Source organism: Carcharhinus amblyrhynchos, chromosome 28, assembly GCF_965287045.1.
Source record: "Carcharhinus amblyrhynchos chromosome 28, sCarAmb.v2.hapA, whole genome shotgun sequence".
Taxonomy (NCBI): Eukaryota; Metazoa; Chordata; class Chondrichthyes; order Carcharhiniformes; family Carcharhinidae; genus Carcharhinus; species Carcharhinus amblyrhynchos.
Window position 1 is genome coordinate 20475615 of NC_137351.1, and position 17450 is coordinate 20493064.

Below are 17450 nucleotides of genomic sequence, written 5' to 3' on the forward strand. Positions count from 1 at the left end.
GGGTAATTTAGCATAACCAATCCACCTAACCTGCACATCTTTGGATTGTCAGAGGAAACCCATGCAGACATGGGGAGAACATGCAAACTCCACGCAGACAGTGACCCAAGCTGGGAATCGAACCCGGGTCCCTGGCGCTATGAAGCAGCAGTGCTAACCACTGTGCCACCTTGCCACTTGGAGGACTGTGGGGCTATGGCCCAGAGGTTCAGTGTAAAGCTTGTGTCTGTTTCTTGTGTCTGTTTCTTTCAGTATACCAGTGGTGACCTATAAAATAAGTGATCATATGTAAAAACAAGGGCGGTGACATTTAGTTGCAGACTTTGAGTCTGTGTAGTTGAGAATAAATGGAACATCATGTTTTACAGTCATCACAAACATCACTGACTTTTGAATGTCAATCATTCTTCTGAGTGGAAAATAATTGCTGTGTAAAATTTTCATGTATTTTGATGCTACTGAAGACTTGTACTTATAGGGGAGTGACTGACACACAGCCTGATTTATACAATATAAGTAAAATGACTGATGTCCAAGCATGCAAGATTTGCAGTTGGGATTTTCTGGCTGTTTCCGTCCCACCACCACTGCAGGCGAGGACGGAGAATTTGGCACTCAGCCAAATCCCTGTTTGCTGAAGCGGGATCAGAAATTCCCACTGGTGTGAATGGCTGGAAATTTCCAGCCTGTATTTTTTTTTTGTAATCAAAGTGCTTGGGTAGAAAGAAAGAAAGAAAAATGCATTTATATAGCACCTTCCACTGCCGCCAGACATCTCAAAGGACTTAAGAGCCCAATGTTTGAGACGAGCTGTAGTTTGGAAAGTAGTTCCTAGTGTAGGAAATGTGGCAGCAGACCTGCACACAGCGAACTCTCACAAGGAGCAATGTGCTAATTGTTTCCTCAGAAGGAACTCTTCAAATACAGACAATAAAAATATAACAAAACTTATAAATCAAAGAAAGGGTTTAATGAAGGAATTTCATTACTTCAAACTTGAGGCCTCACCTTGGGCCAATCCAAGTTCCTCCACAATTCTCATTTATAGGGAGTCAACTGGTTAGCTGATCATCACATCATTCTGTAATCGGTTCCATGGTTTACCTGGTCAGCTGACCCTTACAGCTTGTTACCATTGGTCACATTACATCCAGTACAAACTTGTCACTGGTTACACTCTAACAATAATGACCTGAACATCAGTTTTTATGATGTTAATTGAGGGATAAATACTTGCTTGGACACTGGTAATAACTCCCTTGCTCTTCTTCAAAATTGTTCTGTGGGATCTGTCACCTCCACAAAGAGGGCAGACAGGTCTTCTGTTTTTATCCAAAAAATTTGGCCTCCTCTGACGGTGCAGAACTCCTTCAGTACTGCACTGGGCCATCAGTCTTGATATTAGTGCTCAAGTACTGGAGTGGGATTGTGCCATGACCACCATCACAGCTAAAACCAATTACTACATCTAAAACCTTGATCAAAGATGTCAGTGAAAACTACTGTCAAATGATGAGCACATAATACCTCAGATCACTGAGTCCCCTTGCTACATCATGTTGCTGGGAAAAGATCCAAGCAAACAGTGGCACAATATCTAGCACTGTTGCTAGGGATCTGGGCTCAATTCCGGCCTTAGGCAATTGTCTACGTGGAGTTTGCATGTTCCTCCCGTGTCTGTGTGGGTTTCCTCCAGTGCTCCGGTTTCCTCCCACAGTCTAAAGATGTGCAGGTTAGGTTGATTGGCCATGTGTCAGGGACATTGGCAGATAAGCATGTGGGATTATGGGGATAGGGTCTGTTTGGTATTGTTGCAAAGGCCAATGGGCCGAATGGCCTCTTCCTGCACTGCAAAGATTCTATGATTTAAGCACCATGCACGTACCCACAGGAAGTGAGGTAATGTCAGCGAAAGGGGCATACCATCCCCAGGTAACTCTTGTTCACCTCTTAGCAGTTGGTTCAAAGGTTGATAGTTGGGGGCCTAGAAGTTAGGCTGCCATCTGGCTGCTGGGAGGCCTCAGAATGGGAAGAAAAATGCACCTTAAATGTTTGTCCATTGGTCACGCCAACTGAAATGTCAAGGTTTAAAACAGTAAATGACATTTTCTGTCAAAGCCTCTAATTATGTTTACAGTCTAAAAGCGTTCAGAGTGTGTCTGGAGTTTTGCAGTTGTTCAGGGTTACCAAAAACATAAGCAAAGCTGAAGTAAAATAATTTGATAAGTTTCAATCTGGTTTGCCCATCTACCTCTGAGAAATCATAAAAACAGTGAAAGGAAAATAGAAATGAAATTTGGTGCGATGAAAACACAGGAACTTATCTCAATGTGAACATTGAGAATATGATTCTTAAAGAAGTGGAACACAGGGAAAATGTTGCTTCTTCCAAACTATGGCCTAGAAATCATTGTTCATGCTATTGATAGATCAACTCCAAAAGCACATTTGTTTATCCATCATTTTAATGGAAATATTAAAATAAATGGCTGAGTGACAGATTGTGATCTTCAGGCTTAAATATGGAAATGTACTTTTATAAGATTGCATCGAAAGTGCTAAATGACCCTGTTAGCAGTCGGCTTTTTACGTGTTTGAGGTTGTGTCACCGGAGGGTGATTCATTTTCTCGTTTTTAATCATCTTCCTGTTCTTCATCGACCTGCAGTGGAACTTTCCTCTTCTCATGTTTGCCTGGAAGATCGTTCCGGCCTTGTGTTGTGGAAACACAGTCGTCATCAAACCAGCAGAGCAAACGCCCCTGACTGCCCTCTACATGGGAGCCCTAATCAAAGAGGTGTGTTCCTTTCATCTCAATTCCCTTTCTTAACTTCTGGTGATGACATAAGGGATGAGACCTCTCGGAGTCTCTGCTTTATCCTGGCTGTCCTTCCTTTCCTTAACCCACTTTATCGAATCCTACTTTCACAGGTTGGGTTTCCTCCGGGCGTGGTGAATATTGTGCCGGGCTTCGGGGTGACGGCTGGCGCTGCTATAGCCTCTCACATGGATATCGACAAAATCGCATTCACTGGATCAAATGAGGTACGTGACCTGGGAATTACAATCAAAGTCAGTGCATGGCTTGCGCTGGCTTATGAGATATTTACTAATAATGCTATAACAATAAGCAATGAGTAAGCAATCATGGTTTATGCTGACTTGTTAAGAAGCATTAAATAATAGTACAAATTATAAAGAATCTGCATTTTTCTCACATCTTCGGGATTTTCTGAAGCAGCTCACATCCAATGAATTGAATTAGGCGGCGCAGTGGCACAGTGATCAGCACTGCTGCCTCAGAGGGCCAGGGACCAGGGTTTGGTTCTAGCCTCGGGTCACTTTCTGTGTGTAGCTCACATGTTCTTCCATTTCTGGTTTCCTCCCACAGTCCAAAGATGTGCGAGTAGGTGGATTGGCCATGCTAAATTGACCCTAGGGGGATTAGTAGGGTAAATACGTGGGATTAACGGGATAGTGCCTGGGTGGGTTTGTTGTCAGTGCAGGCTCGATGGGCCAAATGGCCTCTTTCTACACTGGAGGAATTCTGTGATCTAAATGTGGCAGCCAATGTGCATGCAGCAAGATCTCAAAAACATGCAATGAGATGGAGGATCAGTTAAGCTCTCTTTGGGATGGTGGTTGCTTGAATGGTGAAGGTTGACATGCTGTCCTCCTCCAGATACTGACATGTCATATCTTACTTCAAACAGACGGAGTTTAGGTTTGACATCTCATCTGAGAGGCAGCACTGCCACCAATGTGGCATTCCCTCTGTACTGCACCGAATAAGTCAGAATACCCAGGTGCTGGGGCAGGTGGGGGTTTAAAGTTCGGTCTGGGAATGAGTATGACCTGAACTGGCCCAAACAGGTTCTGAAATCAAAGAAAATGAAACAATATGAAAGCAAAATACTGCAGGTGCTGGAATCTGAAACAAAAAGAGAAAATGCTGGAAAATCTCTGATAAAGGGTCATCCAGACTTGAAACATTGGCTCTGTTGTCTCTCCACAGACACTGCCTGACTCGCTGAAATTTTCCAGCATTTTTTGTTTTTCAGTGTTGAAAAAGAAACATTATTCTTTAATGTCCGGATGATTATTCTCCTGGAATTGTTCCAGGAGACCTCGGGGTCATCCCAGAGGACTGGCAACACAAGCGCCAACTGATATAAGACCATAAGACCATATGGTGAAAGATGCAGTGAGTGAACCCAGTGAATCAAGTCAAACCTTTTGACTCACTCACCAGCCAAGTAATAGGAGGATCCCAGATCCCTGGTGCCAGTTCCCGACTGTTGTAGGGAATATTCCCAATTGTACAGCTGCAGGAAGGGCAATGGCCTGTAGGTGGTTTGGAAATGAATTCGCCACATCAGGAGTTCAGAGCCAGCAGAGCTACTCCAGGACCATTGCAGAGAGTTCAGCACATGTCACATATGCCAATGATCTTTCTGTTGTGTTAAAATTCTCGTTAATACCGGTTAACCAACGCTTAAAGGGTTAATTTAGCTGCAGCATTGATGAAAAGGGAACAGTCAGTGAAGTATTGGCCAGGATTTTACTGGCCCCTGATAGGCAGACTGGCAGATGGGGGAGGAGGATGGTAAAATTGTGGCAGTGTTGACATGAGCCTATTTGTGACATTAATAAATAAACTTAGAATTCAGAACTCAGAGTCAGCTCCCCCCATCTGATCCTTTTGTTCAGGCATCTTAGATAGATCAGCACATGTCGTTTTTGCCAACGATCTTTCTGTTATTTCTTAAGGGAGGATTACATTAATATTACATCGATTGCAAGGGGGCTAATTTTCCCTTTCCACTTGCCATGGAAATTATAGTGGGTGAGGACTGGACTTTAGAAAGATCCATAGAAGGGCAGCACAGTGGTTAGCACTGCTACCTCACAGTGCCAGGGACCCAAGTTTGATTCCTGGCTTGGGTCACTGTCTGTGTGGAGTTTGCATGTTCTCCCCATGTCTGCGTGGGTTTCCTCTGGGTGCTCCGGTTTCCTCCGAGTCTGAAAGATGTGCTGGTTAGGTGCATTGGTCATGCTAAATTCTCCCTCAGTGTACCCAAACAGGTGCCAGACTGTGGCGACTAGCAATTTTCACAGTAACTTCATTGCAGCGTTGAAGTAACCCTACTTGTGACACTAATAAATAAAAAAAAGGGAAAGGACATGGGTGGGATTTTCCAGTTTCGGGGTGAGCGCAGCTGGAAAATCCTGTCCTGGGAATGATGTTGGATTTCTGGCCGCCAGTAACTCAAAGCCTGGCATTGCCTTTTTTTAGGCGAAAATGAACGATGCTGTTTGTTTAAAATGATAATTAATAAATTTACGGCAGGATTCGGATCAGAACTTCGGTTTCTAGAAATGACAATCTGAATGTTATCGCCTGACCCCCCCCCCACCTCAAGGTGGAGAATGGTGGTGAGCCCACACTTACCGTCTCCGTTTAGGTGAATGTTATCGCCTGACCCTCCCCCCACCTCAGGGTGAAGAATGGTGCTGAGTCCACGTTTACCGTCTCCAGAGCTGGCTCGGAATCTTACCACAGCCAATCTCCTGCCACCTGTGGGCCTCAGCATCCAATGAGGATTGACTCCTGATGCTGCTGGCCCAATCAGATGGCAGCACTGAAACCTTGACGGTGGCATTGGGAGAGATGGGTGCTGCTGAGGCAGGTGGGCAACCCTGGGAACCGGGCCAAGGAGCTTTCAACTAATATCAAAACGTACTGAGTGCCGAGGAGCCAAACCCTGCCAAGGAGATCACTGGAGCTGTGGTGGTTGCTTTCTTGCTGCTATCCCCTTCCGATCCCCTCTTGGAGCCATTAAACCTCTCCCTCTACAGGGAAGTCACATCTATTTAGCTCCTCCATATGGTTCAGAGCACCCCACGATGGGCAAAATGTGACGGCCTTGTAAAATGTCTCCTATTTAGGTCTTTAATTATACTAATGAGCAGACTGCCAATCCGCATTTGGCCACGGCATTGGGAGGATGTAGAAGGACCAGGGTAACAAGGTAAATGAGCCTGTGGCGCACATTGAACTTGGCCGCTACGATGTTGTGAGCATCACAGAGACGTGACCGTGAGGCGATCAGGGTTGGGATCTAAATATCCAAGGATATGTGTCCTATCGGGAAGGACAGGCAGATGGGCAAAGGGGCGGGGTTGCATTGTTGGTAAGGAATGAAGTTAAATCGATAACAAGAAGTGATATAGGATCAGAAAGCATTGAATCTCTATGGGCAGAACTGAGGAATCTCAAAGATAAAAAGACCCTATTTGGAGTTATGTACAGGCCCCCTAGCCGTAGTCAGGATGTGGGGCAGAAAATAAATCAGGAGATAGAAAAGGTATATAAGAAAAGCAATATTACAATAATCATGGGGGACTTCAATATGCAGATGGACTGAGAAAATCAGATAGGTAATGGATCCCAGGAAAAGGAATTTGTGCAATATGTAAGATTATTCTTTTGGAGCAGCTTGTGACAGAGCCTTCTAGGGAATAGACAAGTCTGGATCCGGTGATTTGTAATGACGCAGACTTGATTAGGCAACTTAATGTGAAGGAATACTTGGGGAGCAGTGACCATAATATGATAGAATTTACCCTGCAGTTTGAGAGGGAGAAGCTGGAATCAGATGTGTAATGGTATTACAATTAAATAAAGGTAACTACAAAGACATGAGGGAGGAACTGGTCAGAGTTGATTGGAAAGGGAGCCCAGCAGGGAAGACAGTGGAACAGCAGTGGCAGGAGTTTTTGAGAGTAATTCGGGAGGCACAAGAGAAATTCATCCCAAGGAGGAGGAGACAAGCTAAGGGGAGGATGAGGCATCCATGGCTGATGAGGGAAGTTAAGGACAACATAAAAGCAAAAGAGAAAGCATATAAAGTGGCGAGGACTAGTGGGAAGCCAAAGGATCGGGAAGCCTTTAAAACCAGCAGGGGACAATTGAAAAAGCAATTGGGGGGGTGGAGATGAAATATGAATGTAAGCTAGCTAGTAATATATAAGAAGATAGGAAGAGCTTTTTTCAATATATAAAAGGTAAGAGAGAGGCAAAAATAGACATTGGACCACTGGAAAAAGAGGCTAGAGAAGTAAAAATAAAATATAAGGGAATGGCAGAGGAACTGAATAGTTATTTTGCATCAGTCTTCATGGTGGAAAACATCAGTGGGTTGCCAGAGCCCCAGGAGAATCAGGGGACACAGTGGGTGTAGTGGCCATCACTGCGGAGAAGGTTCTGAGGAAACTGAAAGGTCTGAAGTAGATAAGTCACCTGGACTGGATGGAATACACCCCAGAGTTCTAAAAAAGATAGCTGTGGAAATTGTGGAGGCATTGGTGGTGATCTTTCAGCAATCACTGGAAGCAGGGAGGGTCCCAGAGGACTGGAAAATAGCTCATGTAACACTGTTGTTTAACAAGGGAGGGACAGTAAGAAGTCTCACAACATCAGGTTAAAGTCCAGTCAGTTTAACCTGGTGTTGTGAGACTTCTTACTGTGTTTATCCTAGTCCAACGCTGGCAGCTCCACATCATAAAAAGAGAGGGAGGCAGCAGATGGGAAATTATAGGTCGGTTAGCCTGACTTCAGTCACTGGCATGATTTTAGAGTCCATTATTAAAGATGAGATTGCGGAGTACTTAGAAACGTGTGATAGAGTAGGACTGAGTCAGCATGGCTTCGTCTAGGGGAGGTCATGTCTGACAAATCTATTAGTGTTCTTTGGGGAGGTAACAAGGAAGTTAGATAAAAGAGAACCAGTGGACATGATTTATTTAGATTTCCAAAAGGCCTTTGACAAAGTGCTGTATAGGAGACTGTTAAATAAGTTAAGAGCCTATGGTGTTGATGGTAAGATCCTGGTATGGATGGAGGAGTGGCTGACTGGCAGAAGACCGAGAGTGGGGATAAAAGAGTCTTTTTCAGGATGGCAGCCAGTGACTAGTGTGCCTCAGAGGTTGGTGCTGGGACCATAATTTTTCACAATATACATTAATGATTTGGAGGAAGAACTGAAGGCACTGTTGCTAAGTTTGCAAATGATACAAAGATTTGTAGAGGGACAGGTAGTATTGAGAAATACTACCTGGGGGGCTGCAGAAGGACTGGGACAGGTTAGGAGAGTGGGCAAAGGGGCAGATGGAATACAATGTGGAAAAGTGTGAGGTTACGCACTTTAGAAAGAGGAATGCAGACATAGACTGTTTTCTAAATGGGGAAATGCTTAGGAAATCAGAAACATAAAGTGGCTTGGGAGTCCTTGTTCAAGAATCTCTTAAGGTTAATGTGCAGGTTCAGTCAGCAGTTAAGATGGCAAATGAAATGTTAACATTCATGTCAAGCGGGCGAGAATACAAGAGCAGGGACGTATCTCTGAGGCTGTATAAGGCTCCAGTCAGACCCCATTGGAGCATTGTGAGCTGTTTTGGGCCCTGTATCTAAGGAAGGATGTACTGGCCTTGGAAAGGATTCAGAGGAGATTCACAAGGATGATCCCTGAAATGAATACCTTGTTGTATGAGGAACAGTTGAGGACTCTGGGTCTCTGCTCATTGGAGTTTAGAAGGATGATGGGGTATCTTATTGAAACTTACAGGATACTGCGAGGCCTGGATAGAGTGGATGTGGAGAGGATGTTTCCACTAAAAGGAAAAACTAGAACTAGAGGGCACAACCTCAGGCTAAAGGGATAATCCTTTAAAAAGAGATGAGGAGGCATTTCTTCAGCCAGAGAGTGGTGAATCTGTGGAACTCTTTGCCACAGAAGGCAGTGAAGGCCAGGTCATTGAGTGTCTTTAAGACAGAGGTTGATAGGTTTTTGATTAATAAGAGGATTGGGGTTATAGGGAAAAGGCAGGGGAATGGGGATGAGAAAAATATCAGCCATGATTGAATGGCGGAGCAGACTCGGTGGGCCGAGTGGCCTAATTCTGCTCCTATGTTTTATGGTCTTATGGTCTTATAGTCTTATGATGGCACAGTGATTGGCACAGCTATCTCAGAGCGCCAGGGACCTGGGTTCGATTCCAGTTTCATGTCACTTTCTTGTGTGGAGTCTACACATTCTCCCGTGTCTGCATGGTTTCCTCCAGGTGTTCCAATTTTCTCCCATGGTCCAAAGATGTACTAGTTGGATTGGTCATGCTAAATTGCCCCTTAGTGACCCTGGATGCATAGGTTAGAGGAATTAGCGGCATAAATATGTAGGGTTATGGGAATAAGGCCTAGTTGGGATTGTTGTCAGCACAGACTTGGTGGGCTGAATGGCCTCCTTCTGCACTGTAGGGTTTCTATGGCAATTCTGTAATTTCTGCAAACACTCGAACAATGGGTACTGATGGAGATAGATTGAGATTTGTGTCAGGCAGGCTTTCTGTCTCTAACTCAACAGTTGGATCACAGAATCCTTACAGTACAAAAGAGGCTATTCAGCCCATTGAGGCTGCACTGGCAACAATGCCACCCAGGCTGTAAACCTGTAACCCATGTATTTACCCTGTTAATCACCCTGACACTAAGGGTCAATTCAGCATGGCCTACCAATGTAACCCACACATCTTTGGACTGTGGGAGGAAACCGGAGCACCCGGAGGAAACCCATGCAGACATGGGGAAAATGTGCAAACTCCACACAGACAATGACCAAAGGCCAGAATTGAATCCGGGTCCCTGACACTGTGAGGCAGCAATGTTAACCATTGTGGTACTGTGCTGTTTTTCACCAGTGCTTCCAGCTTAATTACCAGAGCGCTGAATAATCAGGCTCGTAGGCAAGCAGTGCAGAGAATGTCACCATACACGCACAGGGCTCAACACACATGGAACATGCACACCATCACTACTGCAGGAATGTAGCAGAATTTTAATATATCTCACATTTCGACATTGTCCCAGAAAAGCAAGAATCATTTACAAAATTGGCCCACTCTGTGACTGTTTGGAAGGTTGATTTTCACTGTCAGTAGCAGTGCATTGCTTTGTTTGTCCTTGTGGATCTCCTCGGAGCAGGTAGCACATCAGATGTACAGCCTTCCCGCAGAGTCTGAGCTTCCTGGTCCACAGTGCCCAGGTAACTTGCTCTGTTGCAGACGAGCTGAGAAGCCTGTAGATCCTTTGTACCTTTTGCATTTCCAGCTTTCCTTCCCTCCCTCTCTCCAGCGATACAGGTGTGAATAAACACCGATATTCCCAGACAGAAATTGCTTTGTAATTCTGCGCTAATACTTGCATTACTTCATTGAAATTACTAATGCCAGGCCTGATCTGGAATAAAATGCTGACTTGTTGATTTGAACGTGCAGCTGTGGATGAATGAGTTCATAGTTAATAATCCTTAACAAGACCTTACCAAGAAAGATACAGACATTTTCTCCCCTCTTTGCTGGCGTTCACTAATCAGATTGTGGATATAGAAACGTCACGATGCTGAAGGGGAGCTTTCTGATCGTTACGTCCACACTTCTCTATAGCAACTCACCTTGTTGCACTCAGTCCTACAAATCCTACCTGTCCGGATAATTATCCAACTCCCCACTGAAAATCATAGTTAAATCTTTCTCCACCACACTCTAAAGCAGCAGATGCCAGATCCTACCCATTTACAAGGCAAAAGTGCCTTTTATTTCAAAGAATCCCTACAGCACAGAAGGAGGCCATTTGGCCCGTCAAACCTACACCGACTCTCCAAAAGAGAACCCTACTCAAACCCATCTCGCCATGCCCCAGTAACCCCATGCACTTACCATGGCTAATCCACCCAACCTACATATTTTGGGACATTAAAGGGCAGCTTAGCATGGCCAATCCGCCTAACCTGCACATCTTTGGACCATGGGAGCAGAACTGAAGCACCTGTAGAAAACCCATGCAGATATGGGGAGAACGTGCAGACAGTGACACCAACCCCCCCCCCCCCCCCCAGGCTGTAATTGAACCTGGGACCCTGGCGCTGTGAGGCAGCAGTGCTAACCACCTGCCATTCTGCCACCACCATATCAAAGAAAGAAAGACAGAATTGCATTTATTTTCATCAGTCCCGGAACATTCAAAGTGCTTTACAGCCAATGATTTCGATTTGATTTGATTTATTATTGTCATATGTATTAACATACAGTGAAATGTATTGTTTCTTGCGCGTTATACAGACAAAACATATTGTTCATAGAGAAGGAAAGGAGAGAGTGCAGAATGTAATGTTATAGTCATAGCTAGGGTGTAGAGAAAGATCAACTTAATGCAAGGCAAGTCCATTCACAAGTCTGACAGCAGCAGGGAAGAAGCTGTTCTTGAGTCGGTTGGTACGTGACCTCAGACTTTTGTATCTTTTTCCAATGGAAGAAGGAAGAAAGAATGTCCAGGGTGCGTGGTGTCCTTAATTATGCTGGCTGCTTTGTCAAGACGGTGGGAAGTGTGGACAGAGTCAATGGATGGGAGGCTGGTTAGCGTGATGGATTGGGCTACATTCACGGCCTTTTGTAGTTCCTTGTGGTCTTGGGCAGAGCAGGAGCCATACCAAGCTGTGATACAGCTGGAAAGAATGCTTTCTATGGTGCATCTGTCAAGGTTAATGAGAGTTATAGCTGAGATGCCAAATTTCCTTAGTCTTCTGAAAAAGTAGAGGCATTGGTGGGCTTTCTTAACAAAGTAATTTTTCTTAATAAAGTAATTTTTAAAATGGACTTACTGTTGTAATGCAGGGGACATGGCAGCCAATTTGTACACAGCAAGATTCCACAAGCAGCGGTGTGACGATGACTAGATAAACCTGTTTTTGTGGCGTTAATTTGGAGACAAACATTGGGCAGGACACCAGGGATGGCTCCCTGCTTTTCTTCAATATAGTGCATGGGGAATTGGTTTCTCATTCCCCACCGCAGGTATCCTGTCCCATAAAGATTATCAGGTGACCTTCTCACCTAACCCCAACCTGTACGCAATTTCACAGGAGGCTGGGGTTTCAGGTGAGTCCTCGAACAATCCATTTGCCCTCACTCCAATTCTTGAGGGTCGCTTCCTACTGAGCTTCAGTTTTGAGACTGGCAGAAGGAGTTCAGGGGTGAATCCGGCAGGTCCTGCTCCTCTGGCCTCTGGGGCCGGGGGAGTTGGTGGGGGGGTGCGGTGGGGGGGATAGACATCTCCCTCAAGGACCTCCAATCCACATTGGGCAGCCACCACAAGGTCTGCCCTCCACGGGTGCTCCGTCATTCCCGGCCCCTCTGTCAAGACCCCCTTCTCCTCCCCACCATCTCCAAGGCCTCACCTTCACTCACCGTTGTGAGAACCCTCTGTCATTTACCTGGTCCAGTTCTCTGACTTTGCTTGTGTATCTGGTGACTGCTTGCAGTCCCAGTCCTGGCCACTACTGCCACCGGCGCTGCTGTGACTCACAGAGCTGTCAGGCAATCGGATTAACTCCCGGGATTAGAGTCACAGGCTGGAATTTTACCGCCGCACCCACCCGGGAATCGGAGCAGGCGAGGCTCGCAGGACGGAATTCTCCATTTTCCTCAGGCGGGATTTTACAAGTCTCACCCAAGCGAGGTTATAAAATATCGGCAATTGAGTGGTTTACAGCATGGAAACAGGGCCTTCAGACCACATTGTCCATGCTGCCCAGTTTTTAACCATTAAGCTAATCCCAATTGCCTGCATTTGGCCCATATCCCTCTATACCCATCTTACCCATGTAACTATCTAAATGCCTTTTAAAAGATAAAATTGTACCCGCCTCTACAGCTACCTCTGGCAGCTTGTTCCAGACACTCACTGCCCTCTGTGTGAAAAAATTGCCCCTCTGGCCACTTTTGTATCTCTCCCCTCTCACCTTAAACCTATGCCCTCTAGTTTCAGACTCCCCAACCTTAGGGAAAAGATGTTGACTATCGATTTTGTCTATGTCCCTCATTATTTTGTTAGGTGATTGTGGGGTTGCCAAGATCAGCAGAGATGTGGCTCCCACTGACCATCCAGGTCAGCTGAGAAACACCACCTTCAGAAAATTCCTGCCCGTGGGATGTTTTAAACCCACCCGAGCAAATATATAAGCCCCTTGGTTTAGCGACTCATCTGACGGGAGGAGACCTCCGACATTGCAGCACTTCTTCAGGAGTACATCGGAATATCAATCTGAACTTTTGTGCTCAAGTCCTGGATGGGACTTAAAACCATAAGACGTAGAAGCAGAATTAGATCATTCGGCCCATCGAGTCTGCTCCACCATTCAATCATGGCTGATATTCTTCTCATCCCCATTCTCCTGCCTTTTCCCCATAACCCCTGACCCCCTTATTAATCAAGAACCTATCTATCTCTGTCTTAAAGACACTCAATGATCTGGCCTCCACAGCCTCCTGTGGCAAAGAGTTCCACAGATTCACCACTCTCTGGCTGAAGAAATTCCAGCTCCTCTCTATTTTAAAGGATTGTCCCTTTAGCCTGAGGTTGTGCCCTTTAATTCTAGTTTTTCCAACTAGTGGAAACATCTTCTCCATGCCCACTTATCCAGTCCTCGCAGTATCCTGTAAGTTTCAATAAGATCCCCCCTCATCCTTCTATGCTCCAACGAGTATAGACCCAGAGTCCTCAACCATTCCTCATATGACAAGCTCTTTAATCCAGCGATCATTCTTGTGAATCTCCTCTGAACCCTTTCCAAGGCCAGCACATCCTTCCTTAGATATGGAGCCCAAAACTGTTCACAATACTCCAAATGTGGTCTGACCAGAGCCTTATACAGCCTCAGAAATACATCCCTCCTCTTGTATTCTAGCCCTCTCCACATGAATGCTGACATTGCATTTACCTTCCTGACTGCCGACTGAATCTACACATTAACCTTAAGAGAATCTCGGACAATGACTCCCGAGTCCCTTTGTGCTTCTGTTTCCCTAAGCATTTTCTCATTTAGAAAATAGCCAATGTCTCCATTCCTCCTTCCAAACTGCATAACCTCACACTTTTCCGCAATTGTATTCCATCTGCCACTTCTTTGCACACTCTCCTAACCTATCCAAGTCCTTCTGCAGCACCCCCAAGCCCCGCTTCCTCATTACTACCTGTCCCTCTACGTATCTTTGTAGAACCCCGGAACCCTGTAACTTGGAGGCAAGAGTGCTGCCAACTGCCAGAGTTTCAGCTGGGGAGCCCCCTCCCACCCCCACCCACTCACCACTCCCACCCCATTCTCCATCTCCCTCTATTACTATCTGTTTAGTTTAATGAAGGGTAAATCACGAGGAGGGAGTCACGCATCCCTTTCCGCTCCCAGTGTAGCGGTTTGTACTGTCAGGACTGTGAAGATAAACATTCGCCACGCAGGCATTTAATTTCGCTAACAATTTTACAAGCTGGGAAATCTTTATTTTTGGGCAGAGATCAAGTAACTTCATGGAGACGGCTGTTTTTCTGTTGAATTTGTTGGGAATGTTTGCCCTGGTACTTTGGGATTGTGATATTTGAAGAAAGATGTGACCTGCCTTCATTTGTGTTATCAATCACAATTTTCCTTTAGTATAATCCATGTTTGAAATCTCTTCACAAATATGGAAAGTGGCAGCTAGCAGTAGCAGAGTTAAGGAATTAAAATAATACTCATCATTGAAGATATGGACGGAGAATTGGGCACTCAGGAGGTTTCTGTGGGTGTGGAGACGAGGAGGAATTTTATGGAGAGAGCTTTACAGAATCTTAGTTGGGCCGCACTTGGAATATCGTGTTCAATTCTGGTCTCACAACTACCAGAAGGGTGTGGAGGCTTTGGAGAGGGTACAGAAAAGATTTGCCAGAATATTGCTATGTGGAGATGTTGGAGAAACTTGAGTCGGTTGGGATGTGACCTCAGACTTCTGTGTCTTTTTCTGATGGAAGATGAGAGAGAATGTCTGGGTGTGTGAGGTCCTTAATTATGCTGGCTGCTTTGCCGAGGCAGCGGGAAGTGTAGACAGAGTCAATGGATGGGAAGCTGGTTTGCGTGATGGATTGGGCTACCTCTTGTACTTCTTGTGGTCTTGGGCAGAGCCATACCAAGCTGTGATACAACCAGAAAGAATGCTTTCTACGGTGCATCTGTAAAAGTTGGTGAGAGTCGTAGCTCACGTGCCAAATTTCCTTAGTCTTCTGAGAAAGTCGAGGCGTTGGTGGGCTTTCTTAATAAAGTAATTTTCTTAATGGAGTAATTTTTGAAATGAAGTTACTGTTGTAATGCAGGGGGCATGGCAGCTAATTTGTGCATAGCAAGATTGAGGTTGAGGGGGCGACCTGATAGAAGTCTACAAGATTATGAGAGGCATGGACAGATTGGGTAACCGGAAACTTTTTCCCAGGATAGAAGAGTCAATTATTAGGGGGTATCGGTTTAATGTGCTAAGGGCAAGATTTAAAGGAGATGTACGAGTTTTTACACAGGTTTTTACACAGAGGGTGGTGGGTGCCTGGAACTCGCTGCCGGGGGAGGTAGTGAAAGTAGATACGATAGTGAGTTTTAAGGAGCGTCTTGACAAATATATGAATAGGATGAGAATAGAGGGATTTGGTCCCCAGAGGGGTAGGAGGTTTTAGTTCAGTCGGGCAGCATGGTCGATGCAGCCTTGGAGGGCTGAAGGGCCTGTTCCTGTGCTGTAATTTTCTTTGTTCTTTCTTTGTTCTTAGTTCCTCAGTTCCGAGGATGCAGTCCCGTACATGGTAGATAAAATCATGGAATCCCTACCGTGCAAAAGAAGCCGTTTAGCCCATCATGTCTGCATTGACTTTCTGACAGAGTATCTTACCCAAGTACTCTCCCTATCCCAGTAATCCCATACATTTACCATGGCTAATCTCCTAACCTACACATCTTGGGACCTAAAGTCAATTTAGCATGGCCAATCTACCTAACCTGCACACTTTTGGACTGCGGGAGGAAACTGGAGCACCCGGAGGAAACCCACACAGACACGGGGAGAATGTGCAAACTCTACACAGAATCGAACCCGTGTGCCTGGTGCTGTGAGGCGGCAGTTTTAACCACTGTACTGCCCGTTGGGAGGGGTAAATGTTGCAAAGAAGGTCAGATTCATTAGAACTGTAGGCAAGTAGGAGATCACAGAATGTAACACAGAGCTGAACAGGGTGACATCTCTGGAGAGGTTTGTATGTGGAAATGGGAATTTTGAATTCAATTTCACGGTGGAGGGAGTTCAAAAGGTGGTTGAGAAAGTCAGGGGTGTGAGACGGGATTGGGACTTGACGTGGGATAAGTCTCAGGCCACAGATCTGTGGGTAATTTGGAGCTTACGCAGGGGTGGAACAACTTACATAAAGAATGCAGCAGTCAGAGGAATCTAATAACCTTTGTCATAAAATTTAATCCAAGCTATTCTGGGTGCCTGAGGAGATGGGGCACTGGATCAGAAAGTCTGCCTGAATCATCCTACGCAGACACAGTGCAATGGGGCATTGATTTATTACTTGGAGTGCATTCAGCATCTCCACAAAACAACAGGTTGTGCCATTAGAAGACAAAGTCACTGCACAAGGCAGTGAGTCTGACAGATTCTTTTTTCAGTGTTTTAAAAGCGAGATCCAGACTGTTTCATGACCAGTATTTCAAAGTTGTAAATGCGCTGGAGGTGGCCTCTTTAGCCAAGGAGAGCGGCGTTGCCGTTCTAGCAAGTTCTGTTTTCATTAAGGGCATGTTTTAAGTTGTGTTGTGTGGTTTGCATCAGCGGTAGTTCCTTTTTTCATTATCTGAACATTTTAGAAGTCTCGTGATTCTAAAAAAAAAGAGAATGAAAATTATTGAAAATCTAAAGCTCTTTCCTATGGAGGCAAACAGAATCCAGATGTTTACTGTGACGTCTAACCATTATAAACTGTGTCCTTTTTAGGTTTGATTTCCTGTTATGATCCAAGTATCTGAAAGCAGCTGTGTCTCACAGAGGTTAACATTTGGTCCAATGTGCATACCACAAAACAGGACATCTATTTTCCAATTAAAAAGTGGTCCAGCGTCATAAAAGGTCTGCCTGCGAACAGAATGATCCACACTCCCTTATGAAAAGCTGCCGTGCTGTCCTCCAAAAAGTCTGCCTCCCTTTGCATCTTTTAGTCATTAATTTCTTACAACAATTGAGCTTCCAGTAACTAAGGTTTCATTTTCTGGAATTTTCTCCCTGTGATTACTGGAACAATTGTGTGCACTTTTTTACTCACAGAGATTCGGAGTATGTTTGTGCTCATTAGTTTGGTTTGATCGGTGGGAGGCTTACCGGTTAAAGCTCTGTAGGATTCAGCCAAACGCCGTGACGTGGGGATATGTGAGCTGAATGGGCTGAATGGCCTCATTCATCTGGAACTATCTTTGTATAGCAATCCTGTCAGACCCTGATATAAAGTCGTCGCATTGTTAGCATAAGAAATAGGAAGTGGAGTAGGCCTTTTGGCCC

The 17450-nt window shown here is 45.1% G+C and overlaps 1 protein-coding gene across 1 annotated transcript in view; it reads left to right on the forward strand.

The window, feature by feature from the left end:
* aldh1a2 (aldehyde dehydrogenase 1 family, member A2) overlaps nt 1-17450 on the forward strand; it is a 103294-nt gene that overhangs the window by 53259 nt on the left and 32585 nt on the right. The window contains exons 6-7 of the mRNA XM_080214400.1: nt 2668-2796; nt 2931-3044. Coding sequence (XP_080070526.1) covers nt 2668-2796; nt 2931-3044 — 243 coding nt within the window. The remainder of the gene's footprint in view (nt 1-2667; nt 2797-2930; nt 3045-17450) is intronic.